This window comes from Geotrypetes seraphini, chromosome 8, assembly GCF_902459505.1.
Source record: "Geotrypetes seraphini chromosome 8, aGeoSer1.1, whole genome shotgun sequence".
NCBI classification, from domain to species: Eukaryota; Metazoa; Chordata; class Amphibia; order Gymnophiona; family Dermophiidae; genus Geotrypetes; species Geotrypetes seraphini.
The window spans coordinates 2,999,753-3,026,567 of NC_047091.1; the positions used below are offsets into that span (position 1 = coordinate 2,999,753).

The 26,815-nt window shown below is 43.5% G+C and overlaps 1 protein-coding gene across 2 annotated transcripts in view; it reads right to left on the minus strand.

The window, feature by feature from the left end:
• Positions 1 to 259: 259 nt before the first annotated feature.
• KLC3 (kinesin light chain 3) overlaps positions 260 to 26,815 on the minus strand; it is a 41,499-nt gene continuing 14,943 nt past the window's right edge. Inside the window, exons 5-14 of one of the 2 annotated variants that reach the window (XM_033955662.1) lie at positions 26,212 to 26,287; positions 22,295 to 22,520; positions 19,310 to 19,397; positions 18,999 to 19,100; positions 15,222 to 15,395; positions 12,124 to 12,220; positions 11,935 to 11,972; positions 7,593 to 7,714; positions 4,813 to 4,879; positions 260 to 2,270 (exon numbers count right to left, since the gene is read on the minus strand). In XM_033955662.1, coding sequence (XP_033811553.1) covers positions 2,181 to 2,270; positions 4,813 to 4,879; positions 7,593 to 7,714; positions 11,935 to 11,972; positions 12,124 to 12,220; positions 15,222 to 15,395; positions 18,999 to 19,100; positions 19,310 to 19,397; positions 22,295 to 22,520; positions 26,212 to 26,287 — 1,080 coding nt within the window. In that variant the 3' untranslated portion in view covers positions 260 to 2,180. The remainder of the gene's footprint in view (positions 2,271 to 4,812; positions 4,880 to 7,592; positions 7,715 to 11,934; positions 11,973 to 12,123; positions 12,221 to 15,221; positions 15,396 to 18,998; positions 19,101 to 19,309; positions 19,398 to 22,294; positions 22,521 to 26,211; positions 26,288 to 26,815) is intronic. The other variant, XM_033955663.1, reaches the window with a different exon arrangement.

A 26,815-nucleotide genomic window follows, 5' to 3' on the forward strand; every position in this document is an offset into this window, starting at 1 on the left:
GCACATCTGTAACAGGTAGCCTTTAAAATGGTTGCACATGTAACAGAAAACCTTGTGGGACAGCACATCTGTAACAGGTAGCCCTTAAAAGGGTTGCACATGTAACAGAAAACCTTGTGGGACAGCACATCTGTAACAGGTAGCCTTTAAAACGGTTGCACATGTAACAGAAAACCTTGTGGGACAGCACATCTGTAACAGGTAGCCTTTAAAACGGTTGCACATGTAACAGAAAACCTTGTGGGACAGCACATCTGTAACAGGTAGCCTTTAAAACGGTTGCACATGTAACAGAAAACCTTGTGGGACAGCACATCTGTAACAGGTAGCCTTTAAAATGGTTGCACATGTAACAGAAAACCTTGTGGGACAGCACATCTGTAACAGGTAGCCTTTAAAATGGTTGCACATGTAACAGAAAACCTTGTGGGACAGCACATCTGTAACAGGTAGCCTTTAAAATGGTTGCACATGTAACAGAAAACCTTGTGGGACAGCACATCTGTAACAGGTAGCCCTTAAAAGGGTTGCACATGTAACAGAAAACCTTGTGGGACAGCACATCTGTAACAGGTAGCCTTTAAAACGGTTGCACATGTAACAGAAAACCTTGTGGGACAGCACATCTGTAACAGGTAGCCTTTAAAACGGTTGCACATGTAACAGAAAACCTTGTGGGACAGCACATCTGTAACAGGTAGCCCTTAAAATGGTTGCACATGTAACAGAAAACCTTGTGGGACAGCACATCTGTAACAGGTAGCCTTTAAAACGGTTGCACATGTAACAGAAAACCTTGTGGGACAGCACATCTGTAACAGGTAGCCCTTAAAACGGTTGCACGTCTGGAATGATTAATCTTTGTAAGTAACGATACCTCTGTAACAAATATCAACTATTGGGCCCCATGTCTATAAGGTGAGTACCCCATCTAATAGCACATATATAATAGAAAACCTTGTAAAGCACAGTATCTGAGAGAGGTAGCTTTCCCCAGCCAGTCCAGTCTGTGTTGAACAGTTGGTTTCATTGATGTAAAAGTTGTGGAAGCATGTCATTTTAGCAAACCAGAAGTATGACACAGTCTTGCAGGACAGAAAGAGCCCTTATAAACTGATGAAGTGTATGGCCTTGAGGTTTGCTGGTCTGTGGACTGGAAGTGATGCTTTTCTGATGAGCACACAGTGTGTCTTGTAGAAGGAGGCAAAGGTGCTACTACTCTTACTAATTATTTCTATATCGCTACTAGCTATACGCAGTGCTGTACACATTATTTACAAGTACTCTTTCTGCCCATAGTGGACTTACAATCTAAGGTATTTTTTGTACCTGAGACAATGGAGAGTTAAGTGATTTGCCCAGAGTCCTAAGGAGCTGCAGTGGGAATCAAACCCAGTTCCCCAGGATCTTAGCACACTGCCCTAAACTATTAGGGCTACTCCACTCCAGTCAATGGTGAGGTATCTTGTCTGCAACTCGTATCTAGGCTCTAATTTAAGCAGTTTGATAGGCAGCAGGGTACATGTAAGTTGAGCTATTTATATACACACATCCCATGGGGGGAGGGGGAGGAGGTAGAAATAAATTACTTTTGTCCCTGAAGTGTAAGCAAATTATGTTTTGACTTGTGATAAAGTAGGGGCAATGGAGAATGAGTACACAGCAGCTGTTGCAAAAGGGATAGGAGTGTGGGCACAGGGAGTCTTAGTCTCATGCCAACAGGTATACTTACTGTGCATACTCGCATGGAAGTAGTCATGGTGACTTCCTTGTGCCAACCATCCTGAACTTGGAAATATGTGCCACCATACCCTGCCGGGGAAGTAGCAAACATGACTTCCCTCGGTGGTCTCGACATTAGAATCACTATATAGCATCAGCTCTAGCTTATTCTTATTTGATCCATCGGAATGTGTTCAAATCTTCAATGACTCTATTCCCAAGCCTGATGTGCTACAGCTAGGATAGCTGTTGAACAACTGAAGATACTATTTCTAGCACACCTTCTAATGCTTTGTCAATGGGTGACAGAGGGAAGGCTTTCTGGATACTGTAGTCTTGATGTGCAGAAATTGCTGATCTTTAGCGTTCTGTGGGGTCTTGCATGGTGGAGACAGTTCAGTCCTGGGTGGAGGGGTTGAAGTTAGTGGGACTGTGTGCTTATGGACCTCCTCTCACATCTAGCTGGAGCCAGAGAGGGAGCCTCGGCGAGTGAGGTTCTGGGTACTGGCACTCAGTGTTCGGGAGACTGCCAGGTTTCCACCCGTCTGCTGTAGTGAAAAAAAAGAAAGTAACAAATAGGCGATGGGATGCTGCAAAGTGTGTGATCCACAGGGAGTATAGATGAGCAGTACTCATACATGGGGAAAGTAGAAAAGGGTTTGAAGGGCTGTATGAATGTTTTATTCCTTAGTATCTGTTCCACTAAAAATACTAAAAAGTTATTAAAAAAGTAATGATAACATCAGGTCCCCTGGCCAATGATTGGAGCAGGAGCAAGAACACTACGCTGATCGTTTCAGTTAGTGATATCACAACTGTGCGTAGGCTCCAACTCTGAGGCCTGTAACTAACACCTAAGAGTTGTTAGCTGTACTTTCTAAAATGGTGGCATGTAATAGTTTTTGCATTTTGGGTTATTTAAACCACTTGGGTTAGTTTGTTTAGGTTGAATTTATGTAAGGTCAACTTTCATATACATTAATTGAAACATGACTTCCGTAGCTGTAGTTGGATAAGGTTTCTCTAGTTTAAGCCATTAATCTAATCTAATACACAGTTTATTATTCACACTAATACCAAAACATAATTCAAGGCAGTTTACAGTAAAAGGAGACATACACAGATGGTGGCAATTTCCAAAAACAACAATAAACAACAAGCGCAGTAGAAGAAACCTGCGGTGGTTTCCCCGTTGCTCTCCCTCCTCATGTGCATACTCAGCAATGGCTTTCCCCCATCTCCCAGCCAGCCTGTGCCTCAACGAATGGAAAATGTCCAGTCCTCTAGGGGTCAAGGCACCGCTGCCAAGCGCAAAGACAGGGACTAGCGGGGTTTCCCCAGCCCAACGGTAGTCGCTGGGCGTGGAGGAAGATTACCGCAGCTCTTCAGCGTTTGGAAATGAGGATGATCGTCATGAGGCATGTCTGTGACTGGGTTTGCTTGCCCGGGAAGCCAAGGATCCGGAGGTAAGAGGGAGAAGAGCTGTGATCGGACATCTTGCCTGTATCTCTGGGATCTGCGCATCCCATCTACCTCTGCAATTGCCCTAGCTGGAAAATGCAAAAAAGCCGAATTCTCCCAACCGACTGAAAAGGAAATGAATTCCTTGTAGAGCACGTGAGACAGAAAGAAAGACAAGGGGGGGGGCAGGGAGAGACAGAAAGAAAGACAGGCAAGGAGGGACAGAAAGAAAGACAGGAGGCAGGGAGAGAGAAAAAAAGAAATAAAGACAGACGGGGCAGGGAGAGAGAAAGAAAGATGCAGAAAGAAAGGCAGGGGGCAGGGAGAGACAAAATTAAAGACGAGTGCAGGGAGAGTAAGACACACAGAAAGATGGGCAGGGTGAGACAGCGGGCAGGGAGAGAGAAAAAAAGACAGACGGGGAAGGGAGAGAGACAAAGAAAGACAGGGGACATGGAGAGAGACAAAGAAAGAAAGGGGCCAGGAAAAGTGAAAGAAGGGGTAGGGAGGGAGAAAAAGAAACACCTCGCGCCCTATTGTGCTAAAAGTCTACACATCTATTCTAGCACCCGTTAATATAACAGGCTTAAACACTATCTTGCCTTCATCTCAGGGATCTGCTCATCCCATCTACCTCCGTGATTGGCCCAGCTGGAAAATGCAAAAGAGTCGAATCCTCCCTCCCAACTGACTGGAAAAGAAATGAAATCCTTGTAGAGCAAGGGAGACAGAAAGAAAGACAGACAGGGGGCAGGGAGAGAGAAAGACAGGCGGGAACAGGGAGAAAGACAGAGAGACAGACGGGGCCATGGAGAGAGAGAAAGAAAGACAGAAAGAAATGGGGGCAGGGAGAGAGAAAGAAAGAAATAAACGCCTCAGCACCCCATTGTGCTAAAAATCTATACATCTATTCTAGCACCCGTTAATGTAACGGGCTTAAACACTAGTGATGATATAATTTAATATGCCCTACATTATACTTTATATCAATGGAGTCAGTGTAGACATAAGTGAAAAAGGAGGCTGGGTGAGATAGTGGAGAGTCATACCCAAAAGAAAGCTGAAAGAACGCCTTCTTGTCTCTATCCTTTTCTTATCCCATTTCTGATATATTTTTTTGTTTTAGCAATATATCAAATGAAGGTGAACATGATCAATAAAAATCTTTGCTTAGAACACAGCATGGCTCTCAACTATTTTATTTTTAAGTACAATTTATATAGCATTTTCCCAGATCAAATTCAAGAAAAAATTTTTTAAAATACTTTATAGAATACAATGACTACGAGACATATTATACTCTATGTAATAGAGTTTAGGAAATTATTAATTCAACCTTACTCAACATATGCATGCATACAGTGGTCACTTACTACTTTCTTCACCCTCAAATTCTTGGCTGCACTTCTAGTCCCCCACTACTACCACAGAAACTCTACCTCAGCAGTTTGAGGATCCCTTTGCACCCTACTGGTAACTGAGCATTATGACAGAGCGAAGATACCAGTATAAACAGAAAATAGGCACAACTTAAAACTCCAAAATGAAGCAGAATCATTCCAAAGGGTTGTAAAAGGAGGTTTAGGCTTAAGCCTTGTATGCTTTGTTGGCTACAGAGGCAGTTCTCACCTGAAGAGAATTAGCATCTGTTCTGCTGTCCACGTTCAGGACATTTAGACTGTTGGCTCTTTTCATTCTGTCAAAAAGGAAAAGATGACGTGACTGGTTATTTCTCAGCTACTAACAAAACCCTCCTTTTCCTGTAGGAGAGATTCTGCTGCTCGGTTTCTGAAATTTTGTGAATGCTCTACATTTGCATAAATGTATATTTTCCATAAAAAATAAATGTCAATTTTACTTTACATTTTAAAAATAAAGTAGTTTTCTAACCTTATTTGGGTGTCTGTAATTTTTTTTTTTTTAAAGGGGTAAAGTACTCAGTATATCAGCTGGCAACAGAAAAAAAGACCAGTTAATACCTTCCAGTCTGTCCAGTTCTTTTGCTGTACTTTTTGAAGAATATATCACAGCTGCCAGCCATTGAAACTGGAATACTTGTAGATTAGTGTTTCTTATTCAGATTCGTTTTTTTTCATCTACCTTTTTTGGTTCTCTACCAGTCCAGGCAGGGGAGTATCTAATATAATAAAGAGCTAGCCGCGCATGCGCACTCCTATTTGCGTGTTCTGTGCGCATGTAGGTCTGTGGCCGAAGGAGTGCGCATGCACGCTAATATATCACCAGCCGATCGCCTCCACAAGCCGGACCACAGCCAGATGACGATCTCCGTTCCTCCTGCCGCCGTCGATCTCCGTTCCTCCTTTGCCGCCCACCCCCTTCTCTTCCCGCGGGCCCGAATGGCGATTCCAGCAGCATGTGCATCAGTCTTCACACGCTGCTTCGGGCCCTTCTACTGCCCTGATTTGCTCTGCCGCGTCTGATGATGTCATCAGGGACGTGCCAGAGTAAATCAGGGCAGTAGAAGCACCCGAAGCAGCGTGTGGAGACTGATGCAAGCGCTGCTGGAATCACCACGTTTATAGTCTGGACCGCGGGAAGGGAAAGGGGGGGTAGAGGAAACGCTAATGCTGCTGCACAGAGAACTGGTGTGGGGGGAGGGAATGCTGCTTTGCACAGACATTCAGAGAGAGGAAGGGAAACACAAAGAAAATAAGAAAGACACAGGGGCAGGTGCACAGGGAAATGGTGTGTGGGGAGGGAAATGGATGGGGATGGAATGCTGCTTTGGACAGACAGACAGAGGGAGGAAGGGAGACAGAAAGAAAAGAAGAAAGACACAGGGGCAGGGAGATACACAGAAAGACAGGCAAAGGGGGCCAGGGACAGAGACAGAAAGGACAGCAGGATCCGCGTCAGGAGGGGTGCGGGATGCGGCAGTGTGAACTTTTCCAGTGGGTGCAACTGGGCAGCTGTCGGGAACCTCTGATCAGGAGCAGAGCAAGGTAAGAGTATCATAGGGATAAGAAGGAGGAGGGGGGATAAAAAAGGAAGAGATGCCTACTGCTGGACAGGGGGAGAAGGAAAGAGATGCTGATGGACAGGGGGGTGAAGAAAAAGGAATGGAGGACTAATGTTGGACAGGGGGAGAAGGAAAGAGGTGCTGCTGGACAGGGAGGAGGTAAAACAAAGGGAGAAGGGCTGCTGCTGCATAAGGAGAGCAGTGTAGGGGTGGTGGTGGACACAGGGGAGGTAAAAGGAAGGGAAAATGGACAGGGAGAGCAGGCAAGGGGTGGTGATGGGACAGCCAAGGAAAAAGAAAGGCAGAAAGAAAGAAAGCGGCTAAGGAGAGAGAGAAAGAAAGAAAGACAGACAGACACACATATGTTCTAGCACCCGTTAATGTAACGGGCTTAAAGACTAGTACTGTATATAATACAAACTCCCACATCCCTCATCAGCTCTCCCTCCAACCCTATTCCCAGGAGGGAATCTGGGAGAGGAAGGACTGGGGGTAGGAAATTCTGGAATCTCAACGAGGTTAGGGAGAGGGAAGATTCCACATTAGTCCCTTCATTGTCATAAACAGGTGCAATGTTGGCTGAACTATTGGGCAGTTGGTGGTTGCCTGTGGTGGCAGCTTCTGGTCAGCTAGAGTCAAAGCCAAGTAACAGGTTCTGACAGCCAGACAAACTCAAAGAACCATCAGCATGTAGTTTGCTCAAAGGGATGAAGGACAATTTTCATATAGCACATGAAACTGGGTAAATGGCTTTTGAAAATTGCTTTCATTGTTTCAGAGTGTAATATTTATAATTATGATATCTGATTATGCATTTTTACTTGATCTGGGAGGGTCTGGTATTGGGGTGTCATGATTGTTGAATGTAATTATCAAAATTTAGTGGGGAAACCCCTTAGGGACCTAAATGTTACATTTTTAAAAATATTTTTTAGGGGGGAATAATGCTGGTTTGCCTAGGGTGCCTAATATTCTTGCTTAGCCCTACACATGGTACCAACATCCTTCTTTTCAGCCCCTCCTCACTCCCCTTCCCTTCCCCTCACCTATACCTCTCTCACCACAGAGAAGTCATGAGCAGCAGTGTCTTGTGACACATCCTGTTCTGTTTTAGGTCCCAAATTGTGGATCATGCAGTGTACTACTGTTTTCCTGTCATTCTGAATCAGGATCAGTGACAGATGTTTTAGCAAAGAGTATTGGGGAGATTGGTACAGGAAGAAAAATAATATAGTCATACATTTTCAACCTAGTTCCAAGTTCTTGCAGTTCCAAGAGAAACCTAGCAATTCCCTTGCCACAAAATCATGGGACAAGGGGGGCAGCTATCAACTTCTATAAATTGCTCTGAACTGTACTAGAGGAGACGTGAAATGTATGGGCAAAGCTGGGAGTGGCATAGTTTTAGATCTGAAACTATCAGTCTTACCCAGAATTCTTTGGGGTGGCATCCTGTAGCCCGTCCCCTTTGAGCCGGCGAACAAGCTTCTCGCTGCTGCGGCGGATGGATTCACGCAATTTGGAGAAGGAGCCACTCCGTCTCAGGTTCCCCTGAGACCCGTGCAAGCATGAAAGAGAGAGAGCAACTATAGGAATATGATACCTAGTGCTACAGCTGTCTGTACTGTAGGGGTGTGCTTGCTGAAATTTTTATATTTTTATTGTTTAAGAAAAACCATGCTATATCAGACCAAAGTTCACCGAGAACAGCATCCTGTGTTTGTTCAGTAGCTTCTCCAGGCCACAAGTACCCGTAGATCCTTGTTCATATCCAGGGGTAAGCAGTGGCTCTTCCATATGTCTAGTGTTCATTTTTTTATGGGCTTTCCTTCCAGAAACTCTGCTATGTTAATCATTTTGACCAGATTCAACTGCTTTAAATGCTGCATGAAATAAATACTTCCTTCATTTTTTCATTCTGCTGGTTGTTAATTTCATTGAGTGTCCTTGAATACTTTTTAAAAGATGAAACGACCAATTCGCTTTTTAACTGTTCTACTCTACTCATGATTTTAAAACTTTGTTATATCCCCTCATGCATCTTTTCTTCAAGCTGAAGAGCTATAACCTGTTTAGCCTCCTGATGGAAGTGTTCTCTTTTATCATTTTGTCACCCTTCTATGGATCTCTTCTACTTCTGCTATGCCCTTTTTGAGATAGGGCAGCCAGAGCTGCAAACAATATTCAAAGTCTAGTTGAAAGCATAATGATATTAAGAACATAGGAACTGCCGCTGCTGGGTCAGACCAGTGGTCTATCGTGCCCAGCAGTCCACTCCTGTGGTGGCCCTTAGGTCAGTGCCCTAATTGAGTCTAGCCTTACCTGTGTACGTTCTGGTTCAGCAGGAACTTGTCTAACTTGGTCTTGAATCCCTGGAGGGTCCTTTCCCCTATAACAGCCTCCGGAAGAGCGTTCCAGATTTCTACCACTCTCTGAGTGAAGAAGAACTTCCTTACGTTTGTACGAAATCTATCCCCTTTTAACTTTAGAGAGTGCCCTCTCGTTCTCTGTTTGGGGTTTTTTTTATGTCTATGGTACACTGAGCTAAATATTTCAACATACAGTCCAGAATGATCTAAGATCTTTTTCTTAGATCCCAGTGATTTCTTCCTGTAATTTATTTTTCTCTATGTTACTTTGTACTTGTTCACATAAAATTTAATCTGCCATTTAGAAGCCCAGTCTCCTAGTCTCACAAGATCCTTCTGAATAATTTTGCATCATCTGCAAATTTGATTAACTTACTTATCATACCTTTCTTCAAATCCTTTTTCTCAACTACGCTTTCATCCTTCATCTCTCCCTCCTTCCCCACCACCCCAGGGTTCACCATCTTTCCCTTTCTTTTCCCAAATACCCTCCTTTCCAGTATCTCTATCCCCCCATCCACACCATCCCTTGCGTCCAACTTCTCTCCCTTTCTGTTTCTTCTCTCCCTAAATCCCATTGTCCACCATCTCTCTCCCTCTCCTCTGTTTTTAGATCCATTACTTCTTCCCCCCAAAGTCTGACATATATACATATCTTTGAACCCCCGTTCCCTGCCTCCATGTACTTCTACACAAGGGCCCCCCTCCCCAAAGGCCTGACCTCACCCCTGAAGGCCTGCCTATCCTCCCTGAAAGCCTGCACCCCCACTTGAAGGCCTGCCTGTCCCCCCTGAAGGACTGCACCTCCCCCCAAAGACCTGTTCTCTCCCCCCCCCGGAAGGCCTGCGTGTTCCCCCCTGACCTCCCGCACATCCATTTACCTAATTCCAGCAGCAGAGCAGTCTGCAGAGAGTATCGCTGGTACTTTAGCGATCCTTGCAGGTTGCCATAGGCCTCTGGAGCTGTCTTCCCTCTGCCGCAGTTCCACCCCTCATCTGACATCACAGGCAGAATGGTGGCAGAGGGAAGACAGCTCCAGAGGCCTATGGCAACCTGTAAGGATCACTAAAGTACACAGGAGGCCAGGGGGGAAACTGGACACTGCAGCACTTCCTGACTGACCTTCACCCTTCGCCCTCTAAAACAGGAGCGGCAGCGGCTGGCCAGAAAGAGGCAGCGCTGCTGATCCTGCTTTAGGGGGTGAAGGGGGAGAGTCAGTCACTGAATCAGGAGGCCAATTTTTTTTTTTTTTTTTTAATTGATTTGAATCGATTCACCCAAAATGAATCGGTGAATTGATTCGAATCGTGAATTGGGCAGCACTACTGTTCAGGAATGGAGAAAATGGCTGAGGGGGATATATGATAGATAGATAGAAACCTGAGTGAATTGGAATGGGTAAATGCCCTCTTACTCACATTATTGTTTATTCTTTCAAAAATGCAAAGACTAGAGGACACACTACATTTAAAACAAATAGGAGCAAGTATTCCTATTTTCTCTCAATGCATAGTAAAGCTTTAGAATCCATTGGCTGGAGGATGTGATAAAGGCAGTTAGCATAGCTAGATTAAAAAAAAAAAAAAAAGGCATGGCACCAAGCTTTAGATGCTCCAGTGCCATATGACTAGCACCAATTCTACAGTAGCATCTGGGATACAAGATTCTATTATGTAAATTTACTTTGATGCGCCTATAATTAGGCACCAACAGTTATGCTGTCATAGGCAATCATAACTTAGTGCCTAAGTGTATCTCAGAGACGTGACCATTCTCTGCCCGTGCATGCACCCCCTCGCACTTAAGCACTGGCTGATTTTGATACGAGGGTGAATGAAAAATTAAAGGCAATTGTGTTTTCCCTTTCTCTAATTTATTATCGTGATGTAATTACGTTTCCCATTCCACTTTTTCCTCCTGGTTTCGTGTTAGTCTCATTTAGTTTGTCTATTCCCCTTTATTTTTTTAAATAGAGTTGTTTATATTTTTTTATATTATTAATCTTGTAAACCGTTTAGATATTTGTGATCGACAGTATATCAAGTAACTAATAAACGTGAAACATGATAACCGGAACAGAGCTAGCAAAATGCAGCATATGTACTCGTACATTGCCTGTTGGATAGTTTGTCCACGCACACTCGGCCTTAGTCGTGTGGCAGCCGTGAGGTCATAAACATGGATGCTTCATTGCAAGATTGCACCATTGAAGAACAACATGCAGTAGTGTGCTTTCATTGAATAGAGGGAGTAAAAATTCATTGTTGGATATTGACTCAGTATGGACATAGCACTATGAATCCATGAAAGGTTTACGAGCAGTTAAAAAAGTTTAAAGTGGGGAGAACAGGTATAACTGATGAAGGTTGTTTTGGTTGCTCATCAATATTGCGCACACGAGCACAACGGCAGGGAGGATGCCTTAATTCGAGAAGACCGACAGATAGTGGTGTCTCAATTGGCTGTAAATTTGGATATCAGCTATGGATCTGCATTTGCCATAATGACTTGGGATACAGGAAAGTCTGCACCCGATGGGTTCCCAAACCGCTTACTGATCTGGACAAGCAACAGCATGTGGAGGATGTGACCCCAGTTCCAGAGACAGTCCCAGTATTCTGGAGAGAATTGTCACTGGTGATGAGAGAGGAATGCATCACTGCAACCCGGAGAGCAAAAGACAAAGCAGGATGAAGAAAAGGAGGTGGTGCTCACCTGGCTTCAGGAGCAGCTGAAGAACTGCAGGATTGCAGAAGGTAGTTGAAACGATTCAACAAATACATCGTCTTGCAAGTGATAAGTTGTTCACAGTTACTTCTATTAAAGCCGTTAAATGTATGTTGCCTTTATTTTTTTATTTACCCTTGTATATTATAAACTAATGTCGAGCACCTATGCTTATGAATGACATTTTGTGGCATCAATCATGCACATAATTGGTATTATTCTATAACTTATGCACCCAATTAGTGTCAATCTTTAGGTACAAATTTATAATATTGTCCTCTATGTACAGACCGCCAGCAACTGTATGGATAGTAATGATGAATACACATGGTTTTTTTTATAGTGCCACAGCCAGTGTTTAAAAAAATTAGTTCTGTGGCTTAATACTGATCTATAAATATATTACTTTGGCAATATGTGTAAAATTGTCTTACCAGTAAATTTGTCTGAATCTGAAGAATGGGGAAATATCTTAATTAGTTAGCCCAATATGATCTTTTCAGGCTAAGTGTGTCACAGCAAGGAATCCTGTTTGTGTGTGTGTGGGAGGGGGGGGGGGAGTCCAGGGAAAAGCGACAGTCTGTGAAGGTCCCTAGGGTTTCTACTTCCCATCCTCCTCCCTTTCCAAGTGTCACCGGTATCCTGTTGGCTGTAACCTGTTGCACAAAGACTTACCTTGATCTGGGTATTGCTGGTCCCTGATTGATTCTTACCTATGGGAGGAAAGAGAATTATTCTTTTTTTATAGACTTTATTTATTTTATTGTAAATTTCAAATAAGAATATACCATTAAGGAAGAGAGTGTGGTGCAATGGTTAAAGCAATTTGAGCCTTTGTTGGAGCTAACGTTAGCAAGTGCTTACCCTCTGGAGCTAGGAGCTCCTGCTCATGTGTAGCCAGAATGTCTTTGTAAAGTTCCTCTGCTTTCTGGTACTTCCCCTGTTTTAGGTAACAGGAGGCCTATAATGAAAGGTCCAAGGAAAGACGTAATGTATGCCAGAGCAAACAAAGCAAAAATCTTCAAAGGCTGCTAATGATATTTAAAAGTCACTAGAAGAGCAGCAGTTGCCAAAAAGAATGGGGACAGAGAGCTGCACTAAATCACTCATTCAAAAAACTATTTAGTGCACAAAAAATTATTAAGAGAACAATTAATGAATAAAGTGTAACCTCTGCGAGGTGATAAGCTTACGAGACAGGCAACAAGTACCAAAGCTCTAGTGCTTAACTGGATTGACTCCTCTTGAGCAAGAGCTCACCATTTGACTGCACACCATCATAGTGTACACTAGTGTGCTCGTGATTCTTAAAGGTGACTAAACGCACACAAATCATTAAATAAATAATGTGATACCAAGTAGTATAACACTCTCCCCCATACCAAGCCTTCCCGAATGCAGCTTAGTGAAATCAAACTGGAGCCGCATTACTCTGCTGTAGCCCCCCTTCCTCAGGACCCAACACGAATCTTTTAAGCCGCAGCCGACAAAATTTTAAAAAAACCGGCTTCGCAGGCTGTCTAATTCAATACCATGCAACATGGAGACTAATCCTCTGAGTTCAAGCGTGGATGAATTTCAAACAAGCTAAGTACATAAGAACATAAGCAATGCCTCCGCTGGGTCAGACCCGAGGTCCATCGTGCCCAGCAGTCCACTCACGCAGCGGCCCAACAGGTCCAGGACCTGTGCAGTAATCCTCTATCTATACCCTTCTATCCCTTTTTCCAGCAGGAAATTGTCCAATCCTTTCTTGAACCCCAGTACCTTACTCTGCCCTATTACGCAATCTGGAAGCGCATTGGCTAAGGCTCTTAACATTTGCATCTCCTCTTCCCATTGGCTAAGACTCTTTGCACCTGCATTGTGATGTCATAGAGCTTTATGGTTATAGAAACCTAGAAACATGATGGCAGATAAAGGCCAAATGGTCCATCCGCAGCATCCACTATCTCCTCCTCTCTCTATTGGCTAAGGCTCTAAACATTTGCATCTCCTCTTCCCATTGGCTAAGGCTCTTTGCACCTGCATTGTGATGTCATAGAGCTTTATGGTTATAGAAACCTAGAAACATGATGGCAGATAAAGGCCAAATGGTCCATCCACAGCATCCACTATCTCCTCCTCTCCCATAAGAACATAAGCAATGCCTCCGCTGGGTCAGTCCTGAGGTCCATCGTGCCCAGCAGTCCGCTCACGCGACGGCCCAACAGGTCCAGGACCTGTGCAGTAATCCTCTATTTATACCCTTCTATCCCCTTTTCCAGCAGGAAATTGTCCAATCCTTTCTTGAACTCCAGTACCGTACTCTGCCCTATTACGCTCTCTGGAAGCGCATTGGCTAAGGCTCTTAACATTTGCATCTCCTCTTCCTATAGGCTAAGGCTCTTTGCACCTGCATTGTGATGTCATAGAGCTTTATGGTTATAGAAACATGATGGCAGATAAAGGCCAAATGGTCCATCCACAGCATCCACTATCTCCTCCTCTCCCATAAGAACATAAGCAATGCCTCCGCTGGGTCAGACCTGAGGTCCATTGTGCCCAGCAGTCCACTCACGCGGCGGCCCAACAGGTCCAGGACCTGTGCCGTAATCCTCTATCTCTACCCCTCTTTCCCCTTTTCCAGCAGGAAATTGTCCAATCCTTTCTTGAACTCCAGTACCGTACTCTGCCCTATTACGTCCTCTGGAAGCGCATTCCAGGTGTCCACCACACGCTGGGTAAAGAAAAACTTCCTAGCATTCGTTCTGAATCTGTCTCCTTCCAATCTTGGCAACTTTGTATCAACTGCCTTCGGGGAGACTTGGTTATACTATTTGATAAGGAAAAGAAACAGGAGAAACCGTCTTCACACCAGTGAGAAGCAAGAAACAACAACAAAGGTGACCAATTGGTCACCTTTGTTATTTCTTGCTTCACACTATTTGATATAACATTATTTAACGATTTGTGTGTGTTTATTCATGTTTAAGAATCACAAGCACACTAATGTACACTATGATGGTGTACGGCCAAATGGTGAGCTCATGCTCATGTAAGAGCAGCCAATCCAGTTAAGCACTAGAGCATTGCTACTTGTTGCCTGTCTTGTAAGCTTATCACCTCACACTGAGAGTACACTATATTCATTAATTAATCGTTATCAATAATTTTTTTGTGCACTAAATAGTTTTTTTAATTAGTGAATGTGATAGTGTGCCAACTTCTGCTCTTCTAGTGACTTTTAAGATAAAAACTAGAGACAGAGAGATTATTTATTCTAGGCCTTAGCAACTGAAAAAAAGACAAAATACATTACATTATATTAGTGATCAGGAGGTTACAAGAGTTGTAACATTACCTAAGAATTGTCGAAAACTTAAGGAGCCTATGGTACTTTGTATATCTAAATGCTTTGAAAATGAGCCCCTTGATGTTTTTAAATGATTTGATATGCTGGTTCTAAATTCAGACATTTCAGGGTACAGTATGTTCTTATTTATAAAGACTGATATCCAGAAGAGGTGATATCTTATATATCGCCTCCCATAATCTCACACTTATCGTTCTGTATTGAATGATTTCAATAATAACAGACCCTCAGAGATACCACCATGATACTCAGAAAACTCTCATTGTATCTGGCTTAATGTACCAAATCTCACCGGGTCTTATTTGATATATCTTAAATCTCTACCTCTTGTTGTCCATTAACTGTTGACCAAATCAAGTTCTGATGAAGATCAGCACAACACTTGAAACTTTCTCTTTATCTTGACCCTTTCTTTATAAACCAATGAAATAGAACGCAACTGGACAGATAAAACCTTTTACAGTGAAGTCTAGTTTCCTTCCTCTGTCCCAGAAAGGAATAAGAGATAGCTGAAACTACCAGATGGCGCATAACAGCCAACAAGTGTCACTGAAGTCCTAGTGCTTTACATATGTTCCCCTCCCACCTCCTTTCCTCAAAAGCTCACCAGATTATTCTTGGTCTTGGCGACATTGGTGTCCTCAGGCCCCAGGGTGCTCTCATAAATGCGCAAGGCCCGTTCATAGTAGTGCTCCACCTCATCAAACTTGCCCTGGTTCTGACACAGTAGAGCCAAATTGTTCAGCTGTTTGGCCACATCTGGATGATCCATGCCCAGGACCTGGGTACCCATAGCGAGGGAGAAAGGTACAAAAATAGTCAGTTCATTTACCCGATCACAAACGCATACCAACCAAAGAATTGCAGAGGGTGAAGGCAGATAAGGATCCAGTCTGTGTAATCTTATTCCTTGTACAAAGTTGTGAATCCCTCATTTTAATCACTGATATTTTTTGTTCTTTTTATTCCCAGAGCAAGGGAAGGGAGATCGACTGCAGGGGCAAAAAAGAAGAAAGGAGAGAGAAATGTTACACTGTGGGGAAGGGGGGGGGAGGAGAGATGACTAAAGGAAGGGAAAAATAGCAGACCAGGGAATGGAAGGGAAGGAGGGGGGAGTCTGGTAGTGCTATAGAAATAATAATAGTAGTAGTAGTAGAGAGAGATGCCAGACTGGGAAGGGGGAAAGGAAAGAGAGAGATGTTGGACAACTGGGGGGGAGGAGGGAGATGTCAGACCATGGAAATGGGGAGGGAAGAAGCGAGAGACAGGAAGGGAAGGTAAGACATGGAAAAGTACATTTTGAGAAGAAAGCAGAAAAATGGAAAAATTTAATGTTAAGTTAATGCCAAAGATGGATGGAAGGTAGAAAGTGAAGATGGAGAGAAAAACAGTCAATGGATAAGAAGGCCCTGGAAACATAATCTAATCTAATCTTCACTTTGTATACCAAATCATCTCCCAATGGCGCTCGACTCGGTTCACATATAATTAAGACTAGAGTACATGGAGAAAGAAGCATAAGAGAAGTAAGAACTATAGTATTATCATTTTAAACCATTTAAAGATTGCAAGAACAACAAAGTTTTCAGGGTCTTACAAAATAATTGCAGCTGGCCTATAAATCACCAGACAAAAAGATAGAGTAAATGATTTTATTTTCAATATAGTGATTGAAAAGTGTCAGTTTTGTGAATTTATACCTGCTGTGTATATTGTGTGTATATGAAAAATGAAAGGAAAAAATTGCATTACAATTAGTAAAGGGGGCAGGATCTAGGGCGCAGCTTGGGAGGTCTTAGCTAGTTAAGAAATACTGCTGTAGGCAATCATCCGGCACTAGCACCTCTTCTTTCCCACCCTCTTCCCTGCTGGCACCCCCTAATGGCGTCTCAGGGCCCATCTGGAAGGCCTCTGTGCATGCGCGGATGTCAATGTGATGATGCCACCCATGCATGTGATGTCATCATGGCAACATCCACGCACTTCTGGGTGCCTTGAGCCGTGGCCACTACCTTTAGTGTGCCCCAGCTCGAGAAAGTTTGAGAGACGCTGCCATATACCATAATCATACGCCTACACAAACACAAACCAAGAAATCTATGTCATGAACTGAAATGAAATAATGTAAATTCTAGACATGGCCAGCTTTTTCTAAATTGTAAATTGCTTCAAACTCCTTCTGGTGCATATTGGTGATCCATAAATATTCATGTAATGTGATATGTAAACCAAGGTTCTCGACAGTGGCTAGAAATAGAAATTGTTAGGCATGGGATGATTTTATCTAGTCCTATCTGAATAGAGAGGTTCCAGCATTTCGACTAAACTAAGGAAAATGAGTTGAAATTAGAGGGAACATGGAAGAAAGGTGGGGGGCAGATATCGAGGTCAAGGAGGTGCACTTGTCTAAAGAGTTTAGAAGATTGGGAAACAAGGATAATAGATATGATGTGAGGGGGGGGGGATTGAGGACTCAGTAGTCAGATACGTTTGAAATAAAACTAAAAAGTGCTCAGCCCATGATAAAGGAGTCAAGTGTATAAGAACATAAGAAGAGCCCAATATCCTGTCTTTATGGAGGCCAATCCAAGTCACTAGTACCTGGCAAAAACCCAAATAGCAGCAGCATTCCATTCCATGAATCCAGGGCAAGCAGTGGCTTCTCCCATGTCTTTCACAACAGACTATGGACTTTTCCTCCAGGAACTTGTCCAAACCTTTTTTAAAACCACTATAACACATCCTCTGGCAATGCATTTCAGAGCTTAACTATTTTCTGAGTGAAAAAATGTTTCCTCCTATTAGTTTAAAAAAATATTACTCTGTAACTTTGAATATCCCCATGTCTTTGTAAATCTTGATGCAGTAAAAAATCAGTCCAGTTGTACTCGTTCTACACCACTCAGGATTTTGTAGACTTCAATCCTACTTCCTTTTTCTTTTGTGAAATTATGTTATATTTCGTAGATAAATGTTTGTCAACAAGAAGCTTTTTCCTTTTTGACTGCTAAGAATGTCAAAATTGTTAAAATTTATAAATAATTTAAAAAAAAAAGAAAAGAACATTGATCACAATTTTAAATTCTGATGAGAAAGTCCCTTGGCACAATTTTTTAATTCTGTCAAGAGAGGGCTGGAAACTTTGAGAAGGGAGGAAGAAGGCATTTGACCTTGGCCCCAGTTCTTTTTGTGCTAAATTTCTTTCGGATGAGTGGTTGCCATGCTTTGTTTATAGAGAGACCTTTATCGCCTCTGAAGTTTTTGGGGTGACTTGCTGTCTCTGTTGCCTCTTTGATCTTCTCGGCCATCAACTATCTTCTTTCTCAAAGACTTTTGTGTTCTCAAATCTAATCGTATGACCAGTTTCCTTGACATGGAGGGCTACAGCTGATTTTTCTGTGTTGCGTAGCTTCTTTCATCTTTTCCTCTACAGTGCAACCAGCTTCACCAATGTAAGATTGGCTGCAGCTGCATGGAATTGCATACACTCCAGGGGTTTGACCAGTCTATGAGTGTGGATGCAAGTTTCTGTTGTGCAGTGAAGGCTGTTTTGATGTTATTTTTCTTTAGCAGTTTTCCTATGGAATCGGTTATTCCTTGGACATAGGTGAGCACTACCATTTTTGATTTGTTGCAGTGTTGTCCTCTGATGGCAGTTGTTGGCTTCCTGGGTCGGATTGTCCAGAAGTTTTAGGGCTTGAGAAGTAACCCTTCTGTATTTGTTAGCAAGGAATGTGTCCTGGAGGGTGTCCTTTTCTTTCTGAAGGCTGCCCTGGTCTGTGCACTGTTCACTAGTATACAACTACAGCAGAAGGGTTACTTCTCAAGCCCTAAAACTTCTGGATATCAGATGGTCAGAGTGAATTTAACTTGGCAGGAGCCTCTCCTTTTGAATATGGGGCAATATGATGTCCATGGTGTGCATTTTTACAGGATTGTTCTGGAAGGGATGCTGTTGAAATGATCATGATTGTTGAGTTCAATTATAAAAATCTTGGAATGGAGGGTAGCTGTAGGAATGTAAGTTCAACAATTTTTATTTATTTATAATAAAACAGACACAAAAAGAGCATAAGAATTGCCACCGTTGGGTCAGACCCATGGTCCATCATGCCCAGCAGTCCACTCACGCGGGAGCCCTCTGGTCAAAGACCAGTGCTCTAACTGAGACTAGCCCTACCTGCGTACGTTCTGTAGGATCTTGTCTTTGTCTTGAATCCCAATATCTTAATAATATCTTAATAATACATAAATATGTTAGCGAAATTAATATCCAAACAGAATACGTCATAAATGAATCCTAAGAGTAAAAAAGCTCTAGGAATTGAGAGGAGATGCAAGGCTGAAACCAAGGTTTCGACTCCGGCTAAAGCTCTTTCCTTACCTTCTCTCGGATTTCCAATGCTCGTTTGCACAATGGCTCTGCCTCCTTGTATCTGCCCCGCTTCCCATGCAGTACTGATAGATTATTCAGAGTGGCAGCTACCTGCAGGGGGAAGAGGAAGGAAGGGAGGACACTTAAAACAGGTGGGAAGAACAAACCCTCTAGGTTTATACCTGCTTCAAAAAGAGGATGCTGTAGCTGTGGAGGAAGGAGTGCGAGGGGACTCCATAGGGACAGCAATCTCAGCTTTTCACAGCAGGAGATGCTGCAGGAAATTGGACAGGAGCTTCAAGGACTGGATGGCCACTAACCGCTGGATGGTCCACTCCCATGGTCTGTTCACGGATCTGAAGAGCATCATTCAGGAGATCTATCGCCTCCTTATATTTATTCTGGTCTCTGTAACAACAAGAAGGAAATGTAATCCTAGGCTGTGGATTTTCTATATTATAATGAGATATTTAGGGCGCCTTTGACCAAGCTGCGATAGCGGTTTTATTTTCACGTGCTAAATTGCCCCATGCGCTAGACCTTATTTCCAGCATTGAGCTGGCGTTAGTTCTAGCCACGTAGCGCGGGTTTAGCGCTGAAAATGCTATCACAGCTTAGTAAAAGGAGCCCTTCGTTTCAGGGTTTGATCTATTATTTGGGAAGCAAGGAGTGAGATGAGGTGAGGAGGAAAGGGTGTTTCAGCGGTGCTGTGGGGAAGGCGAGGGCAGAATTCCAGTCAGCCTAAGGAACATTTATCTGCATAAGTAACTTTTTTCCTTTCCTCATAAACATTTTCTAAAATCTCTCTAAGGCCTCTGACAGCAAGTGAGGGTGGAGTAGATGCCTGTTGGATATTTCTGTATTACAGCTGAATGAGGTAATGAGACTACGATAGAGCACATTTATTAACTCCTATGATGCTGATAGGAATTTTGCTTGCTCAGAGCATCAGACGGCCAATTTCACTGATGTTTGCTGTCATAACAATATTAATTATCTCAGAGTTTCTTACTGATCAAAGACTATAATAGAAATAATAAAAACATTGTGCCTGAGGTGTGCAGGCATGTCGTACCACTGTAACAAAAAAGTTCTATACCTCTGGACATAGGCACCAGTTCTGTGGGTGCTAGAGCACCCCTAACATTTTTATTAACCCCCCCTTTTTTGAAGCCGAATTAGGCCTTTTTTATCGCCAGCCGCTTCAGAGCTAATATCACTCCAGCCAGCAATAAAATGCCTAACGCGGTTTCATAAAAAGGGGGGGGGGAGTAAATTTGGAGCTGCAAGGAAGAAAGTGTTTCTGTCCACCTCCCTCTGTTTCTATTAGCTAGAATATCTGACCAATGGGCTACAAGAGGAAAAAAGAGCTTTTTTTTACAGCCTATTGGCTGGCTATGTATGACTGATGGGCTCCAGGGGAAGGGAAAGTAGCTGTAACCAAGAGTAGAAGCACTTTCTGCCTTTAGCTGTCAATGGGAAGGTGAATAACAACAGATAAAGAAGACTGAGCCACATAATTTTATTGGCATGACAATGTTATTTGTGTTGCCACAATAATTATGCTTAGCAATTAAGTTAAAAAGGACATAGAAGCAGAGGAGTATATTAAATTGTGAAAGGCTAGAAGTAATAGAAGATGTAAAGCAGCGGTCTCAAACACGCGGCCCACGGGCCGCATGTGGCTCTCCAAGTTTTATTTGCAGCCCGCGGTCTGGACTGGATCATTCTCTTCCTTTTGGAGCAGCAGCGTGTCTGGCCGGTTCGTTCCGCTCAAAGCCGCGGGTTGGCAGCTCCTTGCGCTATCCACTCCTGCATCAGAAGCCTCTCTGACATCACAACATCAGAGAGGCTTCCAACGCAGGCGCGGATCTCGCAAGAAGCCGCCACCCGCAGCTTTGAACGGAACGAGCCGGCCAGACACGCTGCTGCTCCAGTGGCGTACCAAGGGGGGGGCGGTCCGCACAGCTGGCCACCCTCCACTGTTCTCCCTAGAGTGCGGCTCGTCTAGAGCAGTGGTGCCCAACCTGCTTCCCTTCTCTTCTCACCTCTGCCATCGGGGAACAGGCCGGCAACATGCTCTTTGATCTCCCTGCTTCTCTCGCCGCCCAACGTCAATTCTTACGTCGAGAGGACGTTCTGGCTAGACAATCACTGCCTGGCTGCCCGGAACGTCCTTTCCGATGTTAAAATTGATGTCGGGCGGCGAGAGTTGGTCGGCCCCGTGGAGAAGAGAAGCGTGGAGATCTCGGCCTGTTCCCGGTGGTGGCAGCAGCAGCAGCCTATTCCCCGGCGGCGGTGGCATGGGGGAGGGCAGGAAGGAAGAAAGAAAGAAGGGGGGGGAGGGACAGGGAGCCAGAAACAAAGCAAAAAATGGGACACGGAATCAGAGAAAGACAGTCATAGAGAAAGAAAGAAAAAGTTGGGGGAGGGAATGAGGTCTGGAGGAGAGGAAGCATACAGGAGGCTGAAAGAAGGGAAGAAATATTGGATGCACAGTCAGAAGAATAAAGTGCAACCAGAGACTGATGAAATTACCAAAGGTAGGAAAATGATTTTATTTTCAATTTAGTAGTAGAAATGTGCCAGTTTTGAGAAAGAAAAGATATTGAACTTTAAATGTGAGTGCTGCAGAAAAAATAGAGTACTTGGAGGGCCGCAGAAAAAATAGTTAATGTCTTATTAAAGAAATGACAATTTTGCATAAGGTAAAACTGTTAAAGGAAAGTTTTATAAACTATAAAGAGTTTAACCTCATGCAAAATTGTCATTTCTTTAATAAGACATTAACTATTTTTTTCTGCGGCCCTCCAAGTACCTACAAATCCAAATTGTGGCCCTGCAAAGTGTTTGAGTTTGAGACCACTGCCTTAACTGTAGGCCTGTAAAATGCTGGCCTATATTTAAGGTGTCTGTTAGAAAAAAAAAGACGCTGTTCTCTAAAGAACGCCAATGCCTGATTGACACACGATCAGTGGCTGCTGAGATCAGTGTCCTTTAGAGAATCAGGTCTTCAGTGCTCTTCAAATCCTTCCAGTGTGTGTGCATTATTTGATACTACTATCTACCAGTCATACACAGCGCTGTACAGAGTCACAAAAGAGACAATCCTTGCTTGAGGGAGCTTAAAATTGAAACAATCAAGACAGACAAATTCTGTCTCTGTGCTCTACATCTAAATATTGCCTAGCTAGCTGTGCCCATGACCTGCCATACTTTGTTTTCCTTTTTATAGATATGATGTGTGCCGAGTTGAGCAGCCCCAATCATATTAAAAATTTGACTCCTATGTCTTTGGGCCTCACCTGTACACCAGCGCCAGGATGTTTAACATGGTAGCCACATCAGGATGATTGTGGCCGGAGCTCTTCTCCAGGTCTTCCAGTGCCTGTTTGCAGAGGGGCACTGCCACTTCATAGCGCCCCTGTGAGGCATACTGAATCACCAGGTTATGGAGAGTGCGCAGTCGAGCAGGGATCTCATAGCCACCTTGCTGAGCAGCTGTGAAGGAGCTGCTCATCTGTGGACTCCCTGAAGAAGAAGAGGGAGGCAGGAATGGCGGAAATGTCAGGGACACAGAAGTTAGAAAAAAAGAATAAAAGAGAATTAGGCAAAGGAGAGAGAGAAATAGAAAGAGGAGGGAGGGGAGGCACATGATTCACAAGTAGAAAAGGAAGAATGGATGGGCTACTGGGCCATTGATCTGACCCAGTAAGGCTATTCTTATGTTCTTAATATCATAATATACGTTGTGTGTGACAGAAAGAGCACAAGTGAGGCTGTGGGAGACAGCAAAAATGAAAGAAAATAGCACCATGAATCCAGAGAACCAAAGGTAACTTGAACAAAATTTATTGAGCTTAGAAAGTGCACCTGACATGACCACATTTTGCCCAAGTCATAAAATATTCAAGAAAGTCACAGCAACAAGACTTAAGAGACAACTGTTATTTCCTCAGAGCAACCTCCTTTTCACAGACAGATGCTGTTGAAGTATTTAGGAAGCAGTGTGCAAGAGAGTATGATGTTATATGACCCCTAATACAATTTCTAAGTTGGCTAAACCTTGTTCAAGTTAGCTCTGGTTCTCCAGACTCTTCTCTTTTGGTTTTGATGCTGGTGTTATAGCACCTGCTTCCCCTTTTGTTTGTACCACCACTGGGAGACAGGTGAGACTCCAAAGTGTATTTGAGTTTCTGCCAGGTACTTGTGACCTGGATTGGCTCCAGTAGGAAGCAAGATACTGGGTAGATGGACCATTGGTGTGACCCAGTATGGCTGTTCTTATGTTCTTCACAGACTCTGCTGCATATCCACTTCTTCACCTCTAGATCTTCACTACATCTCTAATCCCAGCAATGCAGGCTGCCAGCCTGGAACCACATGACTCTTTTTGTTTACTTGACTTCAGCTTATTATAATATTGTAACTTTCCTAATTTCTTATTTCTCAGTCTCCTGTTAGCCAAGACCTATTTCAATACAATGTAAAATGTAGACGGTCCTCCAATAGGCAGCGTATCAAGCAAAAATAAAAAACTTGGAGACTAATAGCAGTAGATAGTAAAAGGACAGGTGAGTTTGCACAGACTGAGAGACAGACTCTAGGGCAGGGGTGTCAAAGTCCCTCCTAGAGGGCCGCAATCCAGTTGGGTTTTCAGGATTTCCCCAATGAATATACATGAGATCTATTTGCATGCACTGTTTTCATTGCCAATCCAATCTAATCAGCTTCTTTGACTGGGTAACAAAAAAGCTAGATGTGGGAGAATCCCTGGATACCGTGTATTTGGACTTCAGTAAGGCTTTGGATAGTGTTCCACACCGTAGGTTATTGAACAAGATGAGTTCGTTGGGACTAGGCGAGACATTGACTGCATGGGTTGGAGACTGGCTCAGTGGCAGACTTCAGAGGGTAGTGGTAAATGGTACTCCCTCCGAAATGTCGGAAGTGATCAGTGGAGTGCCGCAGGGCTCTGTCTTGGGTCCAATCCTATTTAATATCTTTGTACGGGACCTGCCTCAGGGACTTCGAGGTAAAATTGCATTATTTGCCGATGACGCTAAACCGTGCAACGTAGTGGGCAAAGGCACCGTGCCCGACACTATGACGCAGGACCTACTTTTACTGGAATAATGGTCCACAATTTGGCAACTGAGTTTTAATGCCAAAAAGTGTAAGGTTATGCACCTTGGCAGTAGAAACCCATGCAGAACTTACACCCTGAATGGTGAGACTTTAACAAGAACTATGGCAGAACGTGACTTGGGAGTAATCATTAGTGAAGATATGAAGACTGCCAATCAAGCGGAGAAAGCTTCATCCAAGGCTAGACAAATGCTGGGTTCCAAAGAAGTTTTGTCAGCCGAAAGCCTGAAGTTGTAATGCCATTGTACAGGTCCATGATGAGACCTCATCTGGAATATTGTGGTCAGTTTTGGAGGCCACATTACACTGCACAACAATTTTTTGGTTAAGTCTTGATTCCTGAAAAGTTTTTGGTGATTATGACAGGTACCAACTTGGTATGCTCAAATATGGTTTTGGTTTTACTGCATCACGTAAGAACTATGAGAAATAGACATTTTTATGTTTACTGACAATAAAATATATAGTCAAGTTTACGTTTCGCACAAGCGACTAAATGAAACAGAATTAAAAGTGTTTTGCTCCCGAGTTTCTTTTATATTCAGTGTCTGGTGCATCACGTTGTAGCATCCAACAATAGTCGGCAAGCATTGACGGATTCCAATTGCCCTGGTATCGTTTCTCCATCGTAGCTATGTCTTGATGAAACCTTTCACCGTGCTCGTCACTCACAGCACCGAGATTTGCGGGGAAGAAGTCCAAGTGTGAATGGAGGAAATGAATCTTGAGTGACATATTGCACTTCATTCTCTTGTATGCTTTGAGAAGTTTGTCTACCAGCTGAATGTAGTTTGGGGCTCTGTAATTGCCCAGAAAATTGTCAACAACGTCTTTCAAGGCTTTCCAGCCAATTTTTTCCGGCCCAACTAACAGATCTTCAAATCGCTTGTCACTCATAACATGTCTGATCTGGGGGCCAACAAAAATACCCTCTTTGATCTTGGCATCAGTTATTCTTGGGAACATCTGTCTTAAATAACGAAAACCTTCCCCTTCCTTGTTCATTGCTTTCACAAAATTCTTCATGAGTCCCAGTTTAATGTGAAGAGGAGGCAAAAATATCTTTGTCGGGTCAACAAGCGATTCATGTGCTACATTTTTCTGTCCTGGAACTAACTTTTTACGGAGTGGCCAGTTCTTTCTAGAATAGTGCGACTCTCTGTCTCGGCTGTCCCATTCGCAGATGAAACAGCAGTACTTTGTATAGCCAAGCTGCAGTCCTAGTAACAGAGCAACGACTTTGAGGTCTCCACAGATATTCCAGTTATACCTGGTTGATAAGACACTTATGGGAGAAAAAATTGTTTGCATCCAAATATAAGAAAAAATCACGACAAAATTGAAGATTTCTCTGAAATGGTACGTGATGGGTAATTTTTGATGTAATATTCATGATCAGCACCCAAAATTCTATAAGAAACACCCAGCAGTGTTCAGGAAGCAAAAACTTTGTTGTGCAGTGTTATCAAAAGGATGTGCTGAGAATGGAGTCAGTTCAGCGAATGGCCACCAGGATGATCTCAGGACTCAAGGACCTCCCATATGAAGAACGTCTAGGTAAGTTGCAGCTATACTCTCTTGAAGAACGCAGAGAGAGGGGAGACATGATAGAGAGGTTCAAATATGTTACTGGCCGTATTGAGGTGGAAGAAGACATCTTTTTCCTTACAGGACCTATGGCAACAAGAGGGCATCCGTTAAAACTCAAGGGTGGGAGATTCCATGGAGACATTAGGAAGTATTTCTTCACTGAAAGGGTGGTTGATCGTTGGAATGATCTTCCACTTCAGGTAATTGAGGCCAGCAACGTGCTCGATTTTAAGAAAAAATGGGATAAATATGTGGGTTCACTTCGAGGAAGTGCTTAGAGGGAAGGGTTCTTCGAGTGGGCAGACTTGTTGGGCCGATGGCCCTTTTCTGCTGTCATATTCTATGTTTCTATGCATCTATAGATCTCATGCATATTCATTGGGGAAATCCTAAAAACCCGACTGGATTGCGGCCCTCGAGGAGGGACTTTGACATCCCTGCACTAGGGCATATAGTGACAAACATTTGGGTACACAAAACCTACGGTGTTTGTGTTCTTCCTCTTCAGTGGGAAACAGGTCAATGAGACTGTCTTTCTGTGGCTGTGGCTCCTCCTTCTCCTGGTAAGAAAACAGATCATTTTATCTGGATTTTGAATACTCTGAGAGCTTCCTTCCTCATGCTTAATCAGTTCCAATCACTGCTTATGTGCTCATTGCCTCCTGCCACCGGATGCTCACCTGAAACCCCCCCCCCCCCAGTACCTTTTTCCAAAGATGGAAGCAGGAGGGAAACACAGTCCCTCTATCTTCAAGGCCTGCCAATCCAAAATGGCAGGTCTTCCCTCCTCTGTGCATCATGTGATGGTCAGGGAGGGGCCTAAGGTCCTGATTGGCTCAGATGCCTTAGGCACCTCCCCAAGGAGGTGTCTACACAGGGAGGAGCCTAATGCTCTGATTGTTTCATCCGCCTAAAGCCTTGGACCCTTCCCCATGCATCACATGCTGAACCAAGGAGGTCCACAATTTTGGATCTGTGGACCTTGAAAGTGGAGGAACCTTGCTTCCTTCCTGCTTCCCTCTTCAAGTTTCAAGTTTCAAGTTTAATTTTATTTGATGTATCGCTTATTACAAACTAAGCGATTAACA